The sequence below is a fragment of the Bufo bufo genome, chromosome 2 (assembly GCF_905171765.1).
Source record: "Bufo bufo chromosome 2, aBufBuf1.1, whole genome shotgun sequence".
Classification (NCBI taxonomy): Eukaryota; Metazoa; Chordata; class Amphibia; order Anura; family Bufonidae; genus Bufo; species Bufo bufo.
In genome coordinates this window covers 100488513-100514967 of record NC_053390.1, presented here as the reverse complement: position 1 = coordinate 100514967, position 26455 = coordinate 100488513, and the positions used below count along the sequence as shown (strand labels likewise).

Here is a 26455-nt window from a genome sequence, read left to right as displayed (position 1 = left end):
ATTTAAAGGGATTGTCCCATCTTGGACTCTCATGGCCGAGGTGGGAATAATCACACTCCGCACCTGCCAGGAGAGATGGAGTTATGGACACGGCTGAACACTGAAATGGGACAACCCCTTTAATTAAAGTGATTTTTCACAACATTCTGTACTATTATGTCAAATCAGTCAACAGAATAACACAAATTCCAATAACATATTAGCATGCCCTTGCAAAACATCTTAAATATGTGGTACTTGTACTTGAAATCATATGGCTCCATAGCCAAAATAGGCGCAATCCCTAATTATGTGCAGATTGATTTCAGAAATTGAAAAAGTTAAAAATTAAAATTGAAAAAGTTAAAGGTTGAACCATATTAATTTTAATACATGCACAGTGCTTCTTTTGTAAAGGGTGTCTGTCAGCAGTTGTCAATGGAAAAACTGCTGACAGACATCAGTGGAAACAGGGGACAGGAGCTGATACATACTCCTGTTCCTGGCTTTTAGGGAGTGATGTAAATTGCCATGGCTGTCGATCTAGCAGGTGCACCAGAAGTGCACTTGGGGACGGCCCTCAGGCTGCAGTACTTGGGGCTCAGTGTATGACACAGCACCTCCCTTCTGCTGTGAGTGATGGCTGTATCGTCCAGACATGAGACTGCTACAGCCACCACTAACAGCAGAGGAGAGGCATGTTGAGTGGCTCACAGCACTGCAGCCTGTGCGCCCACCCGGCACACTTCTGGGGGCGGCACACGCAGCAATCAAAGCTCATTTTTAGAGATGGGCGTACTTGTGTTTTGCAAGTTCGGGTTCTATTACAATTCCGATATGGATTCAGTAACCATGGCCCATAATGGAATTCTATGAAGGAATGCATAACTGAAACCAGACGGATCCGTTATGCGGTGCATAGACTTCTATTTAGACGGAATGCAAAACGGGAATGCCTCTTAAAGGCATTCCGTCATAGAATTGCGTTATGGCACGTGGTAACGGAATCCATATCGGAATTGTAATAAAACCCGACCACGATCTTGTAAAACACAAGTTCGCTCATCCCTATTCATTTTACATCATTCACTAGATTAAAAGCAGAGACGGAGGTATGTATGAACTCCTGTCCCCTGCCTTTACCCGTGTCTGTCAGCAGCTTTGCATAGAAAAAAAAAATTGCTGACAAACCCCCTTTAAAGGCTCTGAACACCTTCAAAGTCAAAATCTTTCTACTTGCCCAACAGATCTAAATTGTGTGCAGCAGGTCTTCATTTCCTATCATTTTGTTTCTACAGCTCCTATGCAGACTAAGCAACACAACAAATTCTGCTTAGTGTAGGTAGTGGTCGTAACACAAAACATTGGAACATTTTCTAATATTAAAAAAGATATTATAAAATAAAAAATGAAAAATTTAATAGTGAACCTCAGAATACAGAACAAATGAAGGGCTGAGAATAATCCAATTATGGATATACGGTGTAATTTAAGTCACGCATAAACGTGAATCTGAATTGGAGCGGCAGACACCTTGTTAAGCACAATTATACTGAAATATGAGAGATGGGCATGCTATCTCATTACCGCTAATAAGGCAGCAGGAAAGTCCTCTAATGTTGGAAAAGACAAGGAAACATGAATCCTGCCAGACCACACCTGACCTGACCTAGCATGCCGGAGATACAGGCAGTGACTGACAATAACAAGGCAAGAAGCACAAGGACCATGACCACCAACATGCAGGTTTCATACATTAATCAGAATCCAGTAATTAGGGCTGACAAGTAGTGTGACCATGGACATAAAAAGAACCAATGGCATGCAGACTGAATATAATGTCATCAGAATTTTGGAGACACCATTTCAATTAGATAATGAATAAGATCATTTAAAAGGGTTGTCACAAGAATAATATTCTACAGTTTTCAAATCAGCACCTGGATCTGAATATTTTTGTAATAGCACATAATTAAAAATTTTGTATAGCCACTGAGTAATTCACTAAAATGTATATGTACAGCGCCACCTGCTTGTTTGTTTTTTCTTATTTTTTCCCCTGACTCACTGAGATGGTCGCACATGCTCAGTTTCATCCTTCAACTGCCTCCTGAGCTGTGATAGGGACAGATCCGCAGCAGAAAGGACACTCCCCTCGAGCTGTCAGTTTGATATAAATTTAGCATAGTAATGAATGTGGAGATCTCTGGATCCATGAGAGGTACAGGGCTGGTTCTAGCTTTGTTAGAAAGATATCGTCATTTACTATATGATGTCTGGTTTTCATTTTTTACATTAAATCATAAGATAACCCTTTTAAATAATCCATAATAATAAGGTTTATGGGAATACATTGTATGAAGTGTGTCTTCACTTAACAGCTTTACCCCCTTTCTGTCCACCATACATAAAATCATGGCTAACTCCATGATCCTCCTGCCATTAGCTAGTTCCTTTACATGCTTTGTTTGATGGCCTTACGCACTCTTGAACACAGCGCCATCATCGGGATGGGGATGATAGTACGACCCTCTACTTTGATAGGGAACTGAAATTTTATCGCCAATTCTAGGGAAACAGCAGATGGGTTATAGGAAATGCAGGGAGGACACCACAAGCTCCTGGATAGAGATAACTAGTAGCGCAACAAGTAACCATGGGGCCCAATAGCAAAACTGGGAATGGGGCCCCATTTAACCATGACCACTTTCAGCAATATATTCCAAAACACTTATGGTTGGTCTCCAAAATGCTAAAGGCTAATACACACAGTGATGTCACAGTACAGAGATGATAAAGACACTGATGTCACAGTACAGGGATAATCTACTCAGTGACTGGAATTATACAAAACAGTGATGTCACGTGCAATTATAATGCACATAGGGTGTCACAGTACAGGACTAATGCAGTGATGTCACAGCACAAGAAAATGCTAAAAGTAATGTAGTACCAGAAGGCATAATGCAAAGAGAAGAAGCACCCATGAGACTGCATAAAACAAATGAGAATTGGGACGGTATCACATTTTCTTTGGCCCTTTATAGACATTTTACCACTAACTGCACCTTATGTCTGAGTGGATATGGGCCCCCTTAGTTTTTGGGCCCCATAGCAGCTGCTTTGCCTTCTACCCTGGTAGTTAAGCCCATGCTGAGGTCTAATGGGTTGCAATGACTATACCAGTGCATAGTTGCCAACAGTTCCAAATTTGCAGGGACAGACCCTAATTTTCAGAGACCGTCCTGGTAAATTCAAGCTGCCCCTGGCTAAAGAATGGGTGGGGATTATGCAAGTCCCACTCATAAATTGGTAGACTCATGGGCTTGTTCATTCCAGAGGCGGGGCTTACTAAAATATCGTTAACTATGAGAGTGTTACCAGTGAATCTGTATACGGAGGACGTAGCGAACACCACAAATCATGTGTTCCCTGCTAGCTTGTTATTTGATGGGCAAAAGTAAACTAATCAATTTATGAATTTAGTGAAATGTAAAGAATAAATACTAGAATTGTTTTTAAAAAAACATCCCAAAATTAAAGTGGACATTTCTCCAAACCAATACAGATCCTTCCTATCACACAGAAGGTGTGTTACCTCAAGCACACAATAATTTCCCCAGTCTGTTGCACCCCTGCCCTAACTGTTTAGCAAAAAAATGTCTGTAACTGGATCATTATTATGTGCAAAGGTAGCATACAAAGCTACAGGAGGTAGATAGATGTAAAAGAACAACAGGGCTTTGATCTTGGTGCTAGCGTTTTGATGCAGACATATCACTATGCACCAGAGAATTAGAGGATTCATCTTCAGGATTATTGTTATTGATTAAACCAGGGATGCCCAACCTGCGGCCCTCCAGCTGTTGCCAAACTACAATTCCCAGCATGCCTGGACAGCCTACAGCTATTAGGGCATGCTGGGAGTTGTAGTTTTGCAACAGCTGGAGGGCCGCAGGTTGAGCATCCCTGGATTAAACCAACAACCTTATAAATGAACCTGAGAAAAGAAAAAAGAAAACTAATAATAAAACCCCATGTGTCCTATTTAAATAAAGAGTAGAATAAGGGGGAGCACCTCGTCAAATCGTTCTCTGAGCATCGAAACGCCCGTGGTTATAAAGGGGTTAATTGAATATTCACTTTACATATTGCAAAAGTTAGGGAACAGACGTATAGCCCAAAAGTAGTCACAGCTGAGGGCAATGACATTAGCGTGGCTGTCTGGGTGGGACACAGAAGCTACGTGTCTACGGTTTAGCGGTGGAGTAATGGCTATACTCCCCTGCTTAGATCTGACATTATTAATGCTAAAACTGAAATGCCAATCAATACCAGGGCACTTCTTCTCATCTGCTTTCCAACACATGCAGAGTGAGAACCTTTAAACAAAAACCTCATGGCTGAGAACTCCTCTTAACAACAAACAGAGCTTGCAATGAAAGAGAACGGATGACTAGTCTCAAATGGCGATGGATCACCATCGCGGAAATTATCTGTATTTATGCAAACTTAAAGGGACACTTAAAAAATAAATCACATAACAGCTTATTTGTGAATATTCTATGCATTTTTTATTTTAAAAAAATGTGGGGACTATCCTCATCAATCTTAAAGTCCTGGAAAGTATAAATGCTTGCGGTGGCCATGACAATTTTTTGTTACTATTTCAAAGCCGAAGTTTGAGGTTTCTAAAGGGCAGCATGAAAAAGGGCTAATGAAAAAGTTTGGCAATGGGACACCAAATATTAACAGGTCAAATTTCATGGATCCACTCGTGTCCACATCAGTCACCCGCTACTATCCGTTAAATATTAAGAAGTAACATGCCGCCATACACAGTAATACGTTAGAATATACCCTGTTACCACATGAATATATAGAGTGCCACATTCATTTTCAGGAGTCTTCTGAGGCACTTCACAATGTCATACATCGGTGCCTCCAAAAAAGGAAGAGAAACAGGCCCACCTAATGTGGACACGTCTACAGGGAGATCTGCTCTGTATTTCAGAAATGACTGCACTGGATGTCTTCTTTACATAAAGTATGAAAAGTATTAAACAAGAAAACTAGTTGTAGATAAGTATATATACAGTACTTATGGCAAAACATTTTACCTGTCCCAAGTCTTTCTAGAGGATTTTGCCTGAGTAGTAAAGTAATGAGGTCCTGAGAATCAGGTGGAGGAGCTTCTTCTTTATTTTCAGGCCAAATAATTTCATCTGTTACAAATAAAAGAAAATGTTATAGGGCAAAGAATGACTTGCTTGGATAAGACATCTATACAAAACAGCTTACAGAGGCATTATACCAAAACCAGGGGACAATGCCCAGATTATATTAATTTCAGGCATATACATTAATGCAAGAATGGAAAGATATTGCTGAGCAAATACAGAGGTTTTCATCTAAAAATTCCCTCAAATGCAAATTTTGGTCAGGAAAGAGCAATTAACCGTGTAAGAAGGTATATATTAAAAGTCTGTTACTTACAGTTAGTTATGGTTACTTATTAGTTACTAACTAGTTATTAACAGAGATTATCCAGAATGAACAGATTACGTATTTCTGAATAGACCAATGGTCCAAAATGTTCAAGGAAATGAGAGAGCTAACAGCGTACACACATTAGGTAGAAGTAGAATGATCCATTGGTGAACAATTCTCACCAATGCCGCCATATACATTCTAGTCCATATTGAGAATCCCTAAAGTGATTGTCCTTCAGAAACATTTTCTGGTAGAAGTTAACACATTTCATTAAGTGAGAAAACATGTATGTCATTGATAGAATTTAGATAAAATGTAAAAGTCATGGTAATAGACATAGTTTGAGACGCCTTTTAACCATGGAAGGATCTTGGATTTAATAAAGATTATGGTCACATGGGATTATGGTCATCGCAGTTGTGGACCCCCCTTTTTGGATGTTTGATAGGATCTTCCATCGTAGACCAGATGTGCTTTGAATAGCAATTTTTTTTGGTTTGGTCAAGATGGTTGCCATCCTGTGGGTAGAATTTGCCTAAAATGTATTGGTTAATTGGTATGGCCAATCGATTTCTGGGGTCAGCGGTAGGTTTTTGTCTGCCCCAGCAACAGGCTGTCCATAGGTTAGGGAGTCCTTGGGACATGGCTATGTGGGCTATAAATTTGGGCAGGTTGGGTCTTCACCCATCTTGCTGCTGCCAGATTCCTTGATTTTCAACTTCCCCCTAATCATCCTCATTTCCTGTCTCCGTTGCAGCCTTTTTTGTTAACCTGGGGTAAATTGCCTTTATATTGAAGAGTTTTGCTACAGTTCAAGCTGATGGCTGAGCTCATGTTTATTATCAGAATTACATTATAAGTATTAATTTTGATATTTATTGCTAAACTTTTTGGTTCGTTTTGAAGTTCTGAGTTTATTGGTTTACAATATAACAGTACAGGTTAACTAATAAAGGCCATGGCCAATTGATTCCCCTGAAGATTTGTGAGTGTCTTATTTTCTACGGTTAGGGTTATTGGTCCTAGTGATGGGTATGACCTATAATCCCATTATCAGTATAGTAGATGATGAATTTTGAGATCAGTTGTGTAAGGCTGGGTTCAGATGCATCCAGCCAGCTGATTTATGCTGGAGATGGATGCAACTGAATACAAGTTTGTGCACTTGAGTCCATAGCCTAAAAGAACCAGACCGAAAATGCTACATGCTACATTTTTAGGTCTAGCACAGGGAGATGTCTGGTCTTAAAATTTCCGGGTGCCAGAAGTGATCCAACATAGAACCACAGGATCGGTTCTGGCATCAGTTTCCCTGTGGCGTTTCTGTACCATCCCAGAGGAAAACTACATGGAAATCTGGCCCAACAAACAGGCTCTTCTTTGCCCTTAGCCACACTAACATATGATATTTTGCACCTTCTGGTATATATCATGTACGTGTAAGCAAAAGACAGATTCCAGATGGGAGGTACATTATATCTGCCATGATTTTATCAAGATATAGAGATAGCAAGGACAATTTATTTTTGTTTGACTTTCTGACATTGTCCTTATCAAGAAGGACACGCTGGAGCTCGAATTCACACATAAACCATAGTTTGTACCGATGGGGAGAATAACCGAGAATTTATTTAACGAGTGCACAGAGCAGTGTAATGATTAGCGCACACAGGCAGACCACTGGTATACGCTTCATTCCTAAACATCCTTTTTATTATACACAGAGGCCAGTTCATGATGCACATAATTAAAACCCACTACTGCTACTTATTTCTAATTAGCGCAAAAAGTAAAATGTAATTTCCAGCTGCGTAAAAACACACAGCAAATGTATCAAGATGGGGAAAATAAAAGGGGAAGATTTACTAATCATGTTTATTATTCAGACAGCATTAACTAATGCTTATATTACAGACACAGATAATCGTTTAGATCATCGCTAACAAGCGCTCGTATGAATGCTCGTTAGAGATGATCTGGCAGTGTAATACTACCACAGATTACCCGATGAACTAGTAAACGCTCGCTCATCGGGCAATTGGAATCTTTCAGCAGGTTGAAAAACGATTGTTTGCCGGCAGCAGATCGAGCTGTGTAATCACGATCTGCTGCCGGCAATCAGTGATTCAGTATGGGGATGAGCCATGGCATTAGTGATCGCTCCTCCCCATACTGTGGTGGAGATTGCGGAATGTAATAGCAGTGGTTTCCTCCACTACCGAGCAAGTGATTGCCGGGAAAGAACGCTTCCCTCCTGACAATCGCCTGTGTGATCTACTAATCTAATAATAAGCCTTAGGGCTCATGCACATAAACGTATTTTTTTTCCATGTCCGTTCCTTTTATTTTTTTGTGGTCTATATGCGGAACCATTCACTTCAATAGGGCCACAAAAAAAATGAAATTACTTTGTGTGCATTCCTTTTGAATATGTCCGTTCTGCAAAAGAATAGAACATCTTATTATTGTCCGCGTTACAGACGAAGATAGGGCTGTTCCGTTCCGCAAAATACGGAATGCACATGGACATGATCTGTATTTTGCGGACCCCAAAATACATACAGTCGTGTGCATGAGCCCTTAGACAGGGCAATTTTAAGATGCACTTAATTTGTCACAGTGATAATTCTGTGTAAAGCACATACCCTTGTCTACCAGAAGAAATTACTCATGCACATGAAAGTATTGTCTTTTCGTGTCCGTTCCGTTTTTTTTTTTGCAGATCGTATGCGTAAACATTAATTTCAATGTGTCCGCAAAAAAAAATAAATTGAAGTTACTCCATGTTTCCAAAAAATAGAACATGTCCTATTATTGTCTGCATCATGTGTATGAGCACTAAGGACCATAATACTCTGGCCGATATTCAGGCAGGAAGAGTTCTGATGGACGATAAACATATCTATCGGCGCTCGTTTGCACCAACCTGATTAAACAGGCCAATGCAAAGTGAATGTGGGAGGATCGCTACTGCAGTCATTCTTCTCCATGCAGTTCTAATGATTACCGGCTGCAGCACCAGGGAGATATGCTACCAATTATCAGACATCTTTCATCCTGATGAACAATACCAATCTGCTGCATGATTATACAGGCCACTTATCATAAATGAGTGTTCCTGTGAATGCTTGTTCCCAATGATTGGCCTGAATATCATACCACAAATTTCAGAATGGAACGGGACGCCCATAATAGAAATATCTATTCCTGTCCTTAAAATGGACAAGAATAGGACAAGTTCTATTTTTTTTGCGGGGCCACGGAACAGAGTAACAGATGCGGACAGCACACAGAGTCCAAACAATGTATCCGAACCCAAACAATGGTCGTGTGAATGAGGTCTAATAGTGCCCTAAGGGTACAGCCAGACATTCAGGTTTTTTAATACTTTCTCCTTTTATGATCTACTTCTGATTTTGGCTTCATAAACTATATCAGAAAACCCAGTATCCTCAAGGCCCACCCTCTACCTCAAATCACTTGAAACTCAACAATAAGAAATGGACTTTAGTGACAAATGTTTGATTTTGATTTTGTTATGAAAGTCATTGGGGAGATTTATCAAAACTGGCGTAAAGGAAAATTGACTAAGTTGCCCATAGCAACCAATCAGATTCCACCTTTCATTTTTTAGAGCACCTTTGCAAAATGAAATGTGGAATCTGATTGGTTGCCATGGGCAGTTTTTCTTTACACCAGTTTTGATAAATCTCTCACTGTCTTCACTAGGGTCCATTATTGGCCCACTGTAAGATCCTCTAGTACACCGATGGGCCAAGTCCAACATGCACTGACTCTCCTGCTTTTTTTTCTGGCCATGATCCACAAAGGACGGAAACTGATTAGTTGGGACTACATGAGAAGGATATTTTTTACATCAGTCTAAATGGCTTGTCTACTTTTACTATAGATCCTTGGACTTGGAAATGGACAGCATAGAAGAATGGATCTGGAATTTTGGATGTTTTAAATGCCTTTATGCCTCATCGCCACATCCATTTTTTGTGTTCCGCTCCTCTCCTCAGCAGTGCAGTATTTCATTGTCAGAGTGCACAAAGCTTCAAATAGTCTATAAAAATACAATTCCTCTAGTAAGCATACTATATTACCTAACTGACCCTATAGCTATTATTCCTCCCTTATTTCTTCTCATACCTTCCTGATTTCAGGAATCCAGTATCAAACAGATGTGTCCATCCTTACCTTTTTCTTAATTAGGTTAAGGTCTCCAATAGAGATTGGAGACCTTAAGCCTCATGCAGACGTCCGTGGAACACAGTCCGTGAGATACCGGACTGGCATTGCAGGAGGTTGCTATGACGCAGTGTGCTCCTGCAATGCCGTGTGCTCCTGCAATGCCAGTCCGGTATCTCACGGACCGCGTTCCACGGACGTCTGCATGAGGCTTAAGTCTTCAAAGGTTCTTAATTAGGTTGTTTTGTTTCAAGTTTTCTGAATTTTGGAAAAAAAAATTCTACCCGAACCAAAGTTAGAGAGAGAGACTAGAGGCTAGTATGAAACTGTGGGTTTTTCAGCAATACATATGCATTGTCTGAGGTGGGGGTACCCTCTCATTATGAAGAGTGACTAGTAGGCACAGTACGTGTGTGGAGTACTGTAGGCCAGACAATGCCCCTCTGAGTGTCTGGAAAAGATATTCAAATTAGCTTTCCAAAGCCTATCTGATGCCAGCAGATGTAAGGTAATTTTTAATATTTTTCCCAGACACGAAGAGGAACGTTAACTAGGTTACGATACTCCTCATGCATACTCGGCACTTTCCAGAAATAAAAATAGTACCCCAATCAAGGTCTCTCCGGCAGCCAAACACTGTTTCTTTGCTCAGCTCTGTTAAAGGGTAGTTGCCCCAGAAAGAGTTCCCCCGGGACCAGGGGCGTAGATAAGGGGGGGGGATAGGGGGGTTCAACCCCCCCCCCCCAGAGTGTCTGTCCTCCTAACCTGCCAGAGAACGGCCCGGGTGTGCCGCTGCCTGCAATAGCGGCGCGGGCAGTGCGGCACACAGAGAGGTGATGGAGGCTGCAGGGCGGGCAGCATAGGCGTGCGCACAGGGTGTTCCGGGTGTGCCTGGGCACACCCTAATCACACCCCTGTGCTCCGCCTCCTGCACTGCCGCCTGCCAGCCCCGCACTAGTGTCTGACTGGCGACCGCACAGATGATAACTATGACACAAAGACTCATACTGTAGACAGTGTATTCAGTCCACCCCCACTGCTCCTGTGCTCCGCCTCCGTGACTCCGTCTCCCAGCGGCCGGTAACGTCACTCACTCCAACGTCACGCGCCTGCCCCGCCTTCATTAATAAAGTGGGAGGAGCATGCGCCTGCGGCGTGACGTAGTAAGTGACGTCACGTTACGCTGCCGCCGCCCGCCTAGTTTTAGTGTTTGAAGAGCGGGAGCCAGTCTGGAGCCTATCTGGAGTCCTGACAGTCCCAGTCCCAGTAAGTTAGTGATAGATTATTAGATAGTAGTAGTACATATACTTTGCACAAGTAGCTCACTTAGTCACTTACATAAGGAACGGCGGGTCCGTCTTACAATAGGGACACTGTCAGGGACACTGTTATGGGGGGGGGGGGGGGGGAGATATCTGTGGATGTGGATGATGACTCTTATAATTTGAGAAAGCTGAACCCCCCCCAGGGAAAAAAATTATCTACGGCCCTGCCCGGGACAACACATGAAACCTACAGTAGCATACTAGTCTCTCTCATCTTTAGTCTCCAACTTCTCCTGAAACAAAATCAATATTTCATCATCACAGGCAAGCAAAACCCATGGCAAGTTGCAATTCACAACACAACCACTAGGTGGCCATACAGACTTAGGGCTCATTTACAAAACAGTATATTCGCCGTATCCGTGTTCATGGGCACCAGCTGTGTGAATCCCGTATTGCAGTGTGGACCAATGGGTCCGCGAGCGACAAAATACGGCAAAAGATAGGACATAACTTATCTTTTGCCGTGTGGAAGCACGGACCCAAAAGCCCATGGAAGCACTTACGAGTTTCCGTGGGCTTCCGATTCGCACCTCTGTTCTGCAAAAGATAGGACACATCCTATCTTTTGCAGATCGCAGACCCATTCAAATCAATGGGTCCGCATCCGCAGCATGGAGTTCACATGGCCAGTGCCTGTGTATTGTGGACCGCAATTTGCAGTCCGCAATACGGGCACCACGGCCATACCATTGTGTGAATGTGCCCTTATACAGGATTGACATCTTGTGACAGGTAATTTCACGCCATACATCTCAGGTTGATCAATGGTAAGGATGGACATATCTAAGTATAGACAGCTGATGTGTACACAGACATGAGGAGGCCACATAGTAAAGATGAAAAGTGGGCATCCTTCTGCAGTTGGCTGGCACCATTACACCTATAACCACCTGATGCTTATTACTGCTCACCTACTCTGCATTATCCTTGGGTTAATCACCCACACCTACGTTTGACAACACTTAAGGACCAGTGGAAAGAGTCTGGTGAACATTAGTGTTGAGCAAATCGAAGTCATCAGTGATGACGTCAACGCGCCCGGCTAGAGGACATCATCGTGATGATGTGGTTTCTTTAATCAAAATGGCTGTGACGGCCTCTCCGGGAGCAATTGGATGAGGTAAATATGTATTTTTATTTTTTTCCCCCTGATTAACCCCTGAAAGGCCTCAATGTTAATGTCAGATGTTGCAATCAGCGATGAATGCAGCATCTGAGGGGTTCAATGACGGGAAGGCGAAATCGCTGTTTATGCATCAATGCGTCTGCAACATACAATGGAATGCGATTTGTGACAAAGTAATTTGTTACAAATCTAAATTACTTTGTGAAATTCGGCAAAGCAACCGAATCAAATTTTTGATAACTTGCCTCATCTTTAGTGAGCATGCATGTCATTTCTATAGTCAAAGCGGTCCCCCTGGGGAAACAGCAGCATCCGGTTTGTAGTGACAAAATGTCTTGTCCCTGTTTTCCCCAAAGTAGAGGAGAAGATACATATAAAGCCTCATTCACACGTCAGTGTTCCACGGACAGCACACGTCCCCATTCATTTTAATCTGTGTTTTAGCACGGATGCATGCTCTATGTCCGTGTTCACGGATCCATCATGCCCATTATAGTCTATGGGTCTGTGAAAACCACAGTTTCAACACGTACAGTACAGACCAAAAGTTTGGACACACCTTCTCATTCAAAGAGTTTTCTTTATTTTCATGACTATGAAAATTGTAGATTCACACTGAAGGCATCAAAACTATGAATTAACACATGTGGAATTATATACATAACAAACAAGTGTGAAACAACTGAAAATATGTCATATTCTAGGTTCTTCAAAGTAGCCACCTTTTGCTTTGATTACTGCTTTGCACACTCTTGGCATTCTCTTGATAAGCTTCAAGAGGTAGTCCCCTGAAATGGTTTTCACTTCACAGGTGTGCCCTGTCAGGTTTAATAAGTGGGATTTCTTGCCTTATAAATGGGGTTGGGACCATCAGTGGCATTGAGGAGAAGTCAGGTGGATACACAGCTGATAGTCCTACTGAATAGACTGTTAGAATTTGTATTATGGCAAGAAAAAAGCAGCTAAGTAAAGAAAAACGAGTGGCCATCATTACTTTAAGAAATGAAGGTCAGTCAGTCAGCCCAAAAATTGGGAAAACTTTGAAAGTAAGGGCTATTTGACCATGAAGGAGAGTGATGGGGTGCTGCGCCAGATGACCTGGCCTCCACAGTCACCAGACCTGAACCCAATCGAGATGGTTTGGGGTGAGCTGGACCGCAGAGTGAAGTCAAAAGGGCCAACAAGTGCTAAGCATCTCTGGGAACTCCTTCAAGACTGTTGGAAGACCATTTCAGGGGACTACCTCTTGAAGCTCATCAAGAGAATGCCAAGAGTGTGCAAAGCAGTAATCAAAGCAAAAGGTGGCTATTTTGAAGAACCTAGAATATGACATATTTTCAGTTGTTTCACACTTGTTTGTTATGTATATAATTCCACATGTGTTAATTCATAGTTTTGATGCCTTCATAGTCATGAAAATAAAGAAAACTCTTTGAATGAGAAGGTGTGTCCAAACTTTTGGTCTGTACTGTATGCCACCCGTGTTGCATCCGTGTTTCACGGATGACTAGGAAGAGATGCTTTGAAAATTATTTTTCAGCTGTGCAATGTCAGTGAAACACGGATGGCACAAGGAAAGCAAAAAACGTTCACACGGACCCAACACGGATCCTTCACGGACAGCTTCATGGATGCATCACTGACCACCTTCTAACGGATTTGAGCACAGACACGGACGTGTGAATGAGGCTTAACATTCTCAGAAATAATAAAGAAAAAGTTAAGGAATGAGGGAATGAAAGAAATAGTAAGAACACTGCTACGCAGTCCCTGTAGTAATATCATCTCTAATTATTTGCATTACATCTTTCATAACAGAAAATATGAATAATATGCAAATTACCTTCCGCTCATATGTGTAATTTGTGTGTGCGGGGGCGGAAATCACAGATCGTAAAGGGCAGAAGAGTTCTAAAACAAAAACAGCTATCATGCCAACTTGGATGCTTTATCTAAGATTAGGTTAAGCTAAACGCAGAGTGCAAGCTACTGTATGAATATGCATCCCAGCTGCAAGGCATTTTGAGCCAGAACAGTGTGTTTCTGTGTGCTTTAATTAAAACAGGTTGATTCCCCAAGCTCCTGGTGTCTCCGATTATAACCTCTGAAAACCATATCCTTTTACTACAGGAGTTATGTTTTTTTTTTTTTTTATGGAAACCTTTCCTTCAAGTCCAATAAAAATAAATATAAAGCCCAAGACATGTGCTTGTGTGCATACACACACCCCTACACAGTCGAGTCACAATATTATGACCATTAGCTAATATCCAGAGTTGCTGTGTGCTGATATGCAGGGAGTGGCTCAGTAAGGTCCTGGTAGGTTCCAGTTGAAGTTGCAAGAGATTTCGGAGAATGAATTTGGTAATCACTTCTGTGTCTCTAAAAACATTTTAAAACAGCAATCCGAAGTTGAGTTTGGTACCGAGGTACCAGCAGGTACCAAACCCAGATCTACTATCCAAAGCTCAATTCGCTCAAGCCTAATCATCACGGTCGAGGTGGTCCTACAGATGCTCAATTGGCTTCAAGTCTGGAGAATTAGAAGGCCAGGGTAGTACTTGGAAGACATGGTCATTCACTTCCAACCAATGTCGGACATTTCTAGCCGTGTGACATGTCGCATTGTCTTGCTGGAAGATCCCATCCGCCCCAGGGAAGACAATCAGCAGGTATGGGTGTACGTGATCTGCAAGGATGGATTCATACCCAAATTGGTTGAAAATGCGTTGCACATGGATGAGTGGGCAGAGAGAATGCAACGAAAACATTCCCCAGACCATAATGCTGCCACCACCAGCTTGTGTTCTTCCAGTAATGGTTGCAGGGGGTTAGTTCTCCAATGGTGTTGTTTTAGACACACGTCTGGTTGCCACCTGGTTATTTTCGGTAGTGAGCTGTTCCTCTGTAGCGCCTCGGGCCACCCTCGCTCACCTTCATAGCCGACCTTCACATCTCATCAATGGTATGTGGTGCTCAGCACTCTCCACATCGCTTATTCACAATGGTGCCATTCTCCACAGCAGCACAAAAACAGTTCACAAACTGTGCAGTTTCTGAAATACCGCCACCCTTGGCCTAAAGTCCACTAATCATCCCTTTTTGCAACTGATTGACCATGATGGCAACAAGGGATATGTGTGCAAACCTTATATACCCACCAGCCAGCTCACCACACGTGACTTCTTTGTGAGCAACACGCTGCCGGCGTTGAAACTACTAAGCGGTCATAATAATAATGTGACTCAAATGTGGTATGTACACACACATATATATATATATATATATATAACAAATATATATTTACACTGTATACACGCACAAATATTTAGAAATTATTGTGTATAATTCTGCAGTATATTATGCAAAATAAAATGTCATTATGATCATAGTGCTGGCATAACCTTAGCCTTTTAATGCATCAGGGAAATTTGTGGAAACAGCAGGTAGGGAAATAAGGGATTTTGTTTAATTATCATTTAGTTTTGCCACAAGCTGTGTAATGGCACTCGGGGTCAGCCTGCAGGTTCACAACGAAAAGGTTATTGAATTTTAAATGAAAGCAGAACAGCTGTTATATAAATAACATTACATTGTAATAACCCTCAGTGAACTCATTAACAATCTGTGAATTTCTTTTTGTTTGCTTTTTGCATTGCATTATTGACTACGAGAGCCCCCCAGTTAGTCACATTACAGCTTATTTGGCTATTTGTTTTACTTGCATAGACAGCACTTGGTGGTTGGCGAGCCAGGCAGCCACATATCCCTAACTGGAGTTGGCCCTGTTTTACCATTTGCAAATAATGAACTTATTTTGTAAGCCATAGACCAATTACGCTCCGAGACAACACATTCAATTATAAAATTAGCCCCAGAGATGAGCTGATTTTTTTCCTATATCGCACCATGAGAACTGGCTAATTGGGTAATATACTGATTGAATGGATAATGCTGTTAGTACAGCAGTGTATCTCGCAAGACACAATTACTGAATTATATAAATGGAGAATGGACCTTTAATGCAGATGAACAGGATATGTAAACTGTAAACCAAGAGCTTCATTGCCATCAGTAGGCAGTTTAGGTGACTATTCAGCAGATAATACATGGACCTCCATAAATTGAAAAGCAAAGCGCCATTTTTATACATGGCTTTATACAAGTGCTCGAGTGCATTGTAAATTCCTGAGGACATGGCATGACCAGAAAAAAATTGAGATTAAATTGTCTACTCAAGTTGCAGAACATTATGAATTCCAGGGTTGTAGTGTTTTCCTGGACCTCCATGACAATTATCATCTTCAGCCAATTAAAATTAAAATTAAAATGTAAATGTAAAGTTGGTATCAATCTTCTTCTTGGTTCTTCATGGCAATTAACGTTCTTCTAACTCTTAGGTGAGCTAAAGTTCTGGACTACGGCACAATCCCAGAATAAGGCCTCATGAACATGGCAGGTGGAAAGACATACAACCTCTGTGGCTCTGTACAGTGTATGCTTCTGGGCAGGGGCAGATTTGGCATTCCTAGGACCCCAAGCAAAGTTATGTCTGGAGGCTCCCGCTAACGCTGCCCCCATAAACCCAAGTTCTACCCATATCATATGGCTGAGCCCCACTGTTAGCAAGTAGTGCAGCCTACACTATTCTGTCACTGCTCTGCAGCTTTCCCTCTGTGAGGCAGAACTGGCTGCACATGCGCATGTCTGTCCCTATAGTCAGTTTTTTTTTAGCCAACTACTTGTAGCCAGCAGGGGACCCCCTGATCTCTGGGGACCCTAGCATTTGCTAGGATTGTGTAAATCTCCGCCACTGCTCTTGGTGGGCAACTGATGGAGTTTTTTTTTTTTTATCTGGCCACTTATAAAAAAAAATAAAAAAAAACTTTGTAAAGAGAGGGAAACAGTAGAACAATATGTCCCCACATGGCCGCATAAAATTCTGAAATACTGTACTGTAGTTTTAAAGATGTCCCTACGATAAAATATTACATTTCTCTGTTAGATCATGCAAATGTTAAAAAAGAAAAGAAAAGGAAATTGGGGTCATTTAAAAAACAAAAATGTTCAATTCCAGAAGTTGTTGCTTTTGCATACTTGTTTGGCCCTCGAGTTCTGGAGTTCTTTTGATTTGCTCTTAGAAGGTCCACCTAATGTGTCCCAGTGGTGATGAATGTTAGTATCATCTGGTGTGCTGATTCTTATTGGCTGGCTCACACAAGGGGAATCAGATCCAACAGAAATATCCACTACACACTGCAGCATTTTTTAAATGACCCCAATTAATTGTTTTGTGTAATCCAACAAAGTAAATGTATTATTTTTTTGAAGGACACTCCCCTTTAATCTTCCGAGTCTGTATACAGTGCTCCACTACCCAGAATTTATTGGACCCTATAAGCAGCCCGATATGTTTCTATAAAGTGAAATAAGCATGCATAATACTTACCACTGATAACCTGCCCAAACAAGTCCTCTGGTGTATCCCCAAAGAATGGGACACATCCAACCAGGAATTCATACAAGATGATGCCCATCGCCCACCAGTCCACAGGCTTCCCATATCCTTGTCTCAAAATCACTTCTGGTGCAATGTATTCTGGGGTTCCACAGACCTAAAACCAATGGGTCAAATACAGGGCAATCAATGAAAGTATACTTTAAATAGAGAAGTGTGAAAAAGGCAAAATACATAAAAAAAAAAAAAAAAAAAAAACATTATCTCCAAAACAAGATTCTGTATGGATTTTAGAGGTGGCATATTGAGCCACTGCACAGAGACGACATTTTCTTAAAGCTGAGCCACAAGGACTACAACACCAGGGATTCTACCACCAACTGCTTCATTATTTAGAAAGTCACTGTACTTGTGGGTTAAAGGGGGGGGGGGGGGTGGGGGGGGTTTTACCCTTCTGGGTTTATACTTTGTGTATTATTGTGCCCAAGTTGGGCACTCATCTGTTTATATCAATGTGTATTTGATGTACGCTTATCTATACAAAAGGGAAAAATGTTTTAATAAAAACTACTTGATTCAAAAAAAGAAAGTCACTGTACTTCCACCCAATTTTATTTAATAGAGATTGGTGTAACTAGCAAATTACTAAATCACTTCATTAAAAAAAATCTGCCTGCATCCACCTGAAAAAAAAAGCTGCAAAATCATGGCAACTAGGGGTCTCACTTCCACCTAACTTGCAGTCCTCTGCCCGTTGTCAGGCAAGATCCGTCCCTAGTAACAGAGACATGGAACAAGGCTCACAGGAAAGGGAGGTGTGTCAGAGCTAGCCAGGATCGTAAGCCTGACAGGAGAACTGCTTCTTCACTGCTTCTGAAGTGCACAGATGCTCCTGTGTCTTTAAGTCTGATCTACCCCTCCTTATCAGCTTTCTGAGCTCCCTAGAAGAAAATAAATATAGGAGGAAGTAAGGGAAGTGAGGTCACAGCACTAAAGTGCTGGCAAATTCCACAGAAGGGAGACACCTACTGCTTGTGAGAGAAATGCATCTAGATGTGCAGCTGAAAGAGGGAGTAATATAGCTGAGGAAGACATTAGGGAAACCCAAAAAAGACCTGATCCATTATTAAGATTCTACAATAAAGCACAACCAATATTCAAAATGTTAGAAAACTCGGGTACGCTTTAAGTATTGTATAGTGGTATTTTTAGGCATTATACGGCAGTAATATGTAGGAAATATATTTCAATATTACATGAATACTTCTTGACAGTAATATTTGTATACTGTATGCAGATATTACCGTACGTAGCTATTCGAGGGTGGTATTATATTGGCATTGTATGGAATTATTATTCGGCAGTCACACAAACCTTTGATTATAAAACATGTGTATTTTTTTATTTTTAATATTTCAGGGGAGATTGATGGTAAAGGGCAACAACGCCATTTGTTTTAGCTTGAAATATCAGTGCTTCCTTCCTGTGCACTGTGTATATACAAACATGAAGCACAGTCTACCTTACGAGTGATGGATGAGACACAGATGCTTAATTACCGCCAGCATACACTGCAGCAATAGAACGTTATACATGAGCTGAGCACTTTAAAACTAATAAACATAAATTTTCTGCATATTCTGCATTTATTCACAACCATTTTTTATATCCCCCCAACTACATTTCAAGACACCAGGGATAAACGCACAATGGTAGACATCCTGCTGGTAATTCATTTTAAATGTGGTGTATGTTTGAACTAGCAAAGAAAAATAATATCTCTCCAGTTTATAAAGTATTAAATTAAGAAGAATGAACCAGACCATTTATATTGCAGCAGGAAAGTGAAGGGAACATACAATCAGCCAAGCTATTGTTCAGACGGATCTTCCTCCAAGACACTTTAGAACAAACAGATTGTGGACAACTAGTAATGAGGCGTGAAAAAAAGCAAATGGACCACAGCTAAGATTTTAGCACCTTTAATTGTACAATGCATCATAAGCCCCAAAAGTAGTCTACAGAGATTAACAGACTTCCTTTAGTGTCTCATTCCGCTGTCTCAAATATTATGACAGCGCAATCGTATTCCTAATTTTATGGGCAGACTTGTAAAGGATATGGAAACGCAAAGATTAGGCTTAATGCGAAAATTATATAATATAGTAAAGGACATATTAAATACTCTTAGCAAAGTCTGAGTTAATAGATGAAGGGGAGAAAGAATCAACATTTAACAAATGGTCCATACAAGAAATGATGGTGAAAAGCTGTTCCATGTAATATCCCCTGAAAAGACAAAGGCGCACTGCCTCCATCTGGAGAAGAAAAGGTTCAGTCTCCAGAGGAGTCCAGGCTTCGTCACCATAATAACTGTGACTCTCTGGAATAGTCATCACTTCAGAAGCTGGTCATATCAGGAACCGATGGGGTCAGGTTAGAACAAAAATAAAATATATAGAATTACAGTGCCTTGAAAAAGTATTCAAACTTAAATTTATTTTATTGGGATTTTTATGTTATAGACCAACACAAAGTAGCAATTATGTGTGAAAAAAAAATAAATGGTACCTGTTTTTTTAAATTTTTAATAAATTAAAATCTGGAAGATGTGTTGTGCATTTGTATTCAGCCCCCTGTACTCTGATACCCCAAAATAAAATCCAGAGTGACCAATTGCCTTCAGATGTCACCTAATTAGTAAACAGAGTTCACCTGTGTGTAATTTATTCCCAGTATAACTACAGCTGTTCTGTGAAGGCCTCAGAGGTTTTTTTTTAGAGAACATTAGTGATCAAACAGCATCATGAAAACCAAGGAACACACCAGACAGGTCAGGGATAAACTTGTGGAGAAGAGTAAAGCAGGGTTAGGTTATAAAATAAATATCCCTGTTGCTGTTCACAGATGTTCTCCATCCAATCTGACTGAGCTTGGGCTATTTTGCATAGAAGAATGGGCATAACTGGTAAAGACATATCCCAAAATACCTGCAGCTGTAATTGCAGCGAAAAGTGGTCCTGTAAAAGTATTGACTGAATACAAACGCATGGCACACTTTCCAGATTATTATCTATTAAACGTTTTGAAAATAATATATCATTTTTTTTCACTTCACGCATACTTGCTACTTTGTGTTGGTCTATCACATAAAATCTCAATAAAATAAACTTAAAGAGGACCTTTCACCAGAGGAAAGCCTCTAAACTAACTATACAGAGGTGTAGAGCGGCGCCCAGGGATCCCCCTGCAATTACTGTTATCCCCGGGCGCCGCTCCGTTCGCCTGGTACAGCCTCCGGTATGTAAGGAGTTAGGCTCCACCCATTTGATCCTGCCGGCGTCTTCTTCTCCTATGCTGTAGCGCTGGCCAATGGCAGCGCTCAGCTCATAGCCAGGCTATGAGCTGAGCGCTGCCATTGGCCAGCGCTACAGCATAGGAGAAGAAGACGCCGGCAGGATCAAATGGGTGGAGCCTAACTCCTTACATACCGGAGGCTGTACCGGGCGAACGGAGCGGCGCCCGGGGATAACAGTAAGTGCAGGGGGATCCCTGGGCGCCGCTCTACACCTCTGTATAGTTAGTTTAGAGGCTTTCCTCTGGTGAAAGGTCCTCTTTAAGTTTGTGTGTGAAATGTGAAAAAATTTGGAAAAGTACAAAGTATGAATACTTTTTCAAGGTACTGTAACTGAATGCTGAATGATCTGCTCAGCTCCTCCTGCTGTGTAACATGCTGCCTGCAGCTCATACTGCATTTTCATGGTGACAGGTTCCCTTTAAGCGTTTTCTATGTACTCAATATGCAGTGCTAAAAGGATTGTCCAGAATTAGAAAATTATTATTTTTTTTTTAATCCAAACACTGCACCATCCTTGTCTATAAGTTGTGCCAACTACTGTAGATCAACCGTTAAAAAAACATAGCAGGAACTTTTTCAACACTGAAGACTGGGACATGGAATAAAAAAATGATATTAGTTAAACAGACCTGCTTGTCCAGGAACTCTCGGGCGTCCTTCTCAATGTGACCCTCATAGAGGTTGGTCGTCATGCTCATTAGGCCTACTTTGGAAAGTCCAAAATCTGTAAGCTTAATGTGTCCCATTGAGGTGACAAGCAAGCTGTAAAAGAAAGACACAGTTTAACTCCTAGAACTATAGATCATGTTTCAGCAGAGCATGGTTTTCATTTCCTGTGCACAAACAAAAAGAAGTTGTCAGGTTCATTATATATGAAGAATACATTATACAAACATAGTCCTGGAAAATAATCTCTGGATCTAAAAAAACACATTTCTTGTAGGTTGTAACCCAGGAGATTTTATGGGAGTTGAAAAGTAGACAAGTATTCTATCATTCCTAAAATACTTTTGGAAAGTTGTGGACAGCCTGGATTAGATCAGAAGTGTTCTGGTTACTCATCATATGAAAAATATATATGTACCAGGACTGTAGCTTCTAAGTCCTCACAAGCAGGGTCCTCTCTCCCTTTGTAACAGTCTGTCACTTATTTGGTCAGGTTTATGGCACTCGTTTTTGTATTATATTATGTATGTGTACAATCAGAATAATCTACAATGCAAAAGAATTTCTTAACAGTTTATTGTGGTTCTCTATTTTTACAGCCTTTTAACAACAGACTCAGGGGAGAGGATGATTTCTGGAAGACAGAGATGGTGGTCCTCAAACCAAAGAAGCCAGTCTTAACTTCCTTAGGGCTCATGCGCACAAGACCGTGTGCTGACTTGGGCCCGTGCTGCGGACCACAAATTGCAGTCCGCAATGCACGGGCACCGACCGTGTTGCAGCCGCATGCGGATTGCGGACCCATTCACTTGAATGGGGTTCGCGATTTGCATCCGACGGTCCACACCGCAAAAAAGTAGTGCATGCACTACTTTATTGAGGTGCGGAGGCACGGACGGAAAATCCACAGAAGCACTCCGTAGTGCTTCCGATCCGTGCCTTCTTTCGGCACCGCATCTCCCGGGTTGCAGACCCATTCAAGTGAATGGGTCCGCATCCATGATGCGGGGTGCACACGGCCGGTGCCTGTGTATTGCGGACTGGCGGCATGCGGGCTGGGCAATGGCCATGTGCCTGAGCCCTTAAACGTAGAGACATCATTTCAATGTAAAAAAAGACTTCCATCTTGCACTTTGTTGTCCCATCTCAGAGGACCTTTAGACATCGGGACAGGTTAAAGATGTTCAGAGTAAAGGTCAACATTTCGGGCAATTACTGGGATAAAGCATTCCTAGAATGTTTGTTCCCCATAACTGCCTTCTGTAATGTGCCACTGATCACCCAACTGACAAACAAACACATTGTTAATACGAATAGCAAAATTATTGTTTTTGGACAGCAATCTTCTGCCCAGAAACAATAACTAGTGCCCATTCATGGAGGTGACTGCTGCATAAATGCAGATTTCACCTCCACTTATGATCAGGCAACTACTGGGAATGTTTCCCCCCCCCCCAATAATTGCCAGCACGGTTGTTCCGTTTAACAAGATGTTCCGGGAATCCTGAGGCACTTATACAACTGATGGGGTTTATAATCTTGTTCCAGACATAGCTTACTCAAGTAATATATGCCTTCCTAGGTGACAACCTAACCATTTTGCGAAACAGGTTTGCATTGTCTGTTCACCTCTTTATTACCTTGAGGACATGACTACTGAAGATTTATATAGTCTAAGTTGTGTTTTCTATACTGCTCAATTTTGCTGTATTATATACAATTTGCACTTCACAACCATTACAAAACTTGAGAACAATTGCAGCTGCTAAGAAGTCAGAACACCCACACTACACTTTACTTGACTTGTGCACTGAGTCTTCTCACAATGCCAAATGAGATCATCTATTATCAGAAACACTACACAAACCACCATTCACTTTCACCATGGCAGTCATCAGCGCCTCTAATTAGAAGTAGCAGAGCTAATTTGATAACACATCACAGATTTTGTTTCCCCATTCTCATCAGTAACTGGGGGAACCATGCTAGTCTGTCCATCTGAAATTTCATCTAGTTAAGCTTCTCAGTCACAATGAGGCAGCTAATCCACGCTGACATCATCCCATTGCCCATCCAACACACATGCTTTGCATGCAGATAGAGTTCTGTGGTCAATGCAAATGCCAAAAGAGGGGAATTGTTTTCTTTTGTAAAAAAATATTCAATGGCTATTCCCTCTGAGCTTTGTGCACCCCAGGCAGGCTATTAATAAATGATTATGTACATGCCCAAAGAAGCACGAAAGGCACATGTCAGCATACTGATCATCTATGACTAAGGTCTTCATTTATAGAGATACTGCTCTGGAAGGCATCTATGGCTACATTCACATGACTGTGAAAAACGACCCTTCAGAACCAATTGAAGTCAATTCAGATATTTTTTTTTTTTAATGGCCAGTTAAATGGGTTCCTCTTTAAGTCCTACAGCCACAGATAACCATTGCTAAAGATACATAACCTAAACGTTCAGAACTATAAAAGTGGCTACGAAAAAAGGTTTATACTCACCTGGATATGAATTACCCTATGTCTGCATAATACATTGGACTTAATAAAGCATTGTATTACATACATGACAAATTTTTGTGTCCAGCACACAACCAAAATAGATGAGCAATATTGCAACAAGTTTTCATCCTTTCCTATACATATATTCACATTCTATGGTGGTTTATGAGGCACTATGCCTATTTTTGTTTTTTGTTTTTTTTTACTTTTCTAGCGCCTGTCTAGTCACTGAAGTACTCACTTGTCAGGTTTCAAGTCTCTATGCACTATTCCATAGTTATGAAGATACTCCAGGGCAAGTACCGTTTCAGCAAAATACATTTGAGCCATGTCTACAGGCAAAGGACCCATGTTCTTCAGTAGTGTTGCACAGTCTCCTCCTAAAGCAAAGAGCAAATTCCACTGGGGATTAATTTATAGCATTTTTAGCTTTAAAAATCTACTTTTAATAAATACTACTAAAATACCATAAATGTGTCCATACATCAAAAACACCATACACTTAGTTCAACAATATACTCATAACCACAATGGGGTCACTGCCAATGGCAACCAAAACTGAAAACTGGTCACCTCCAAAAAGTGTGATATGTATTATACTAGCTCTTGTAGACCTACTTTTGTGTCCCCTTCCTACTGCATTGCTTTACCTATCTCACCCCTAGAAGCCCATAGTCCCACAGCGTAAAAAAAGAAGGACATCTTGCCAGAAAAGGGTGTCCCTGGAGAAAACCTATTCTTAAAGGTACCCTGATATGCTCGAATATAATAGCACATCAAACAAAAACAAAAAATTCTTAATCGACTCTGGACACAATTTTTTTTTTGGTGTGTTGGTTCAACATATGTCCTACTCATGATGCTGGGCACAAGATGAATGAAGAGATTTGCTGGTTGTGATATTTGGTTCCCATACCATAACTGTGGTACTGAGGTTAGCGTGAAGTAGAAGCAAATTTCACAACCAATAAATCTCTACATCCATCATGTGCCAAGGATTGCAAGCGGGACCCATAGTGGGCCAACATACCTCATTTTTTTGAGTCTTGAATTTAGATCTAGTGCACTGCTTGTTTCCATGGATACCACCACCCTACAATCCATCAGCGGTGGCCGTACTTGAACACTATAGGAAAAAGCATTAGCTTATGTGTGCTCCCACAGTCCCGGCCACCAGAGAAGCCAACGCTTTTCCCTATAGTGTGAAAGCAGAACCACCACTGATGAACATATGGACAATCACAATACATTAGTAAGTGCCTTGTATTAACTTTCTCTACTTGATAAATGGCACTTGCTGGAGTGAGACAACCCCTTTAATGCTGTATTGTATAAACGAATGACCTTATGATTTTACTGAATCCTTCAGTGTGAAAAAGTTCACACAAAATGTTTTTCATTTAATTACACCCGAGTGCATAAGCCCTTAATATTGAATACACAACACATACTGCCGAGCTTCTCCAATAGTTAATCTTTTTGCATGTTTGGTGGGCGTATTATGTACTGTGTTGGTGGTAGCCATAGGAACACAAGATCCCATAACCATAGAATACAAGGCAAGAATTGTTCTTATCGGGAGCAGAACAATGGCTGACTACAGTACAAATATGTCAGAAGTTAAAATAATAAAATGCAATTGTGGTCCAACTCTGCAAAGATACTGCGTGTTTCCAAGAACTGTCGACGTTCAAAACGCTAACAGCAATTTTCTTAATCTTCATTTCTTAAGTTTTTCTGTAATTTTTCCCCAAAAAAACAGATAAAACTATAAAAAAATCCAAAGAGGAAACACCACCCATGTCCAGAGCCCTAGCAAAACAATGATTATTTATTACATTGTTTCAGCTTCATACCACCACCATCATGTCAGTTCACCTCCTGTGATGGCTAACCTCCGGCACTCCAGCTGTGGCGAAATTATAACTCCCAGCATTCTCTATTCATTTCTATGGAGTTCTGAGAACAGCCAAACAAGTGTACATCTTGGGAGTTTTACCACAGCTGGAGTGCTGAAGGTTAGCCATCACAGAGGTCCTACACACTGTAGTAAACAGTGCCAACATTTGGCGATATTTGGTGTGTTTTTGACAAAAGGTGTGGCCAAGAGGTGCCGTTTTGCAACAAAATTGCACGATAAATCTGGCTTAAACTTCTATCTCAAAGTAAGCCAACCAATAGTTGATGTAAGGATAGATAAAGGTGTCTGTCCCTGCACCACATTTGTCACCTGGCCTGAGTGCCTGTGATAAATCTGGTGTAGGTCTAGACAGCCCATCTACGTTAATGCCATCAACAGGATTAGTAAATCTGGGCAACAGAGCTCATTAGATCAGCCCATGA

General features: G+C 41.2%; 1 protein-coding gene across 4 annotated transcripts in view; it reads right to left on the bottom strand.

The window, feature by feature from the left end:
- Positions 1 to 26455, bottom strand: part of LOC120992394 (microtubule-associated serine/threonine-protein kinase 4-like) — a 301883-nt gene that overhangs the window by 21880 nt on the left and 253548 nt on the right. For all 4 annotated transcript variants that reach the window (XM_040421360.1, XM_040421359.1, XM_040421358.1 and 1 more), the window contains 4 exons: positions 24354 to 24492; positions 21566 to 21698; positions 17570 to 17735; positions 5100 to 5204 (listed from right to left, as the gene is read on the bottom strand). In XM_040421360.1, the coding sequence (XP_040277294.1) occupies positions 5100 to 5204; positions 17570 to 17735; positions 21566 to 21698; positions 24354 to 24492 (543 nt within the window). The remainder of the gene's footprint in view (positions 1 to 5099; positions 5205 to 17569; positions 17736 to 21565; positions 21699 to 24353; positions 24493 to 26455) is intronic.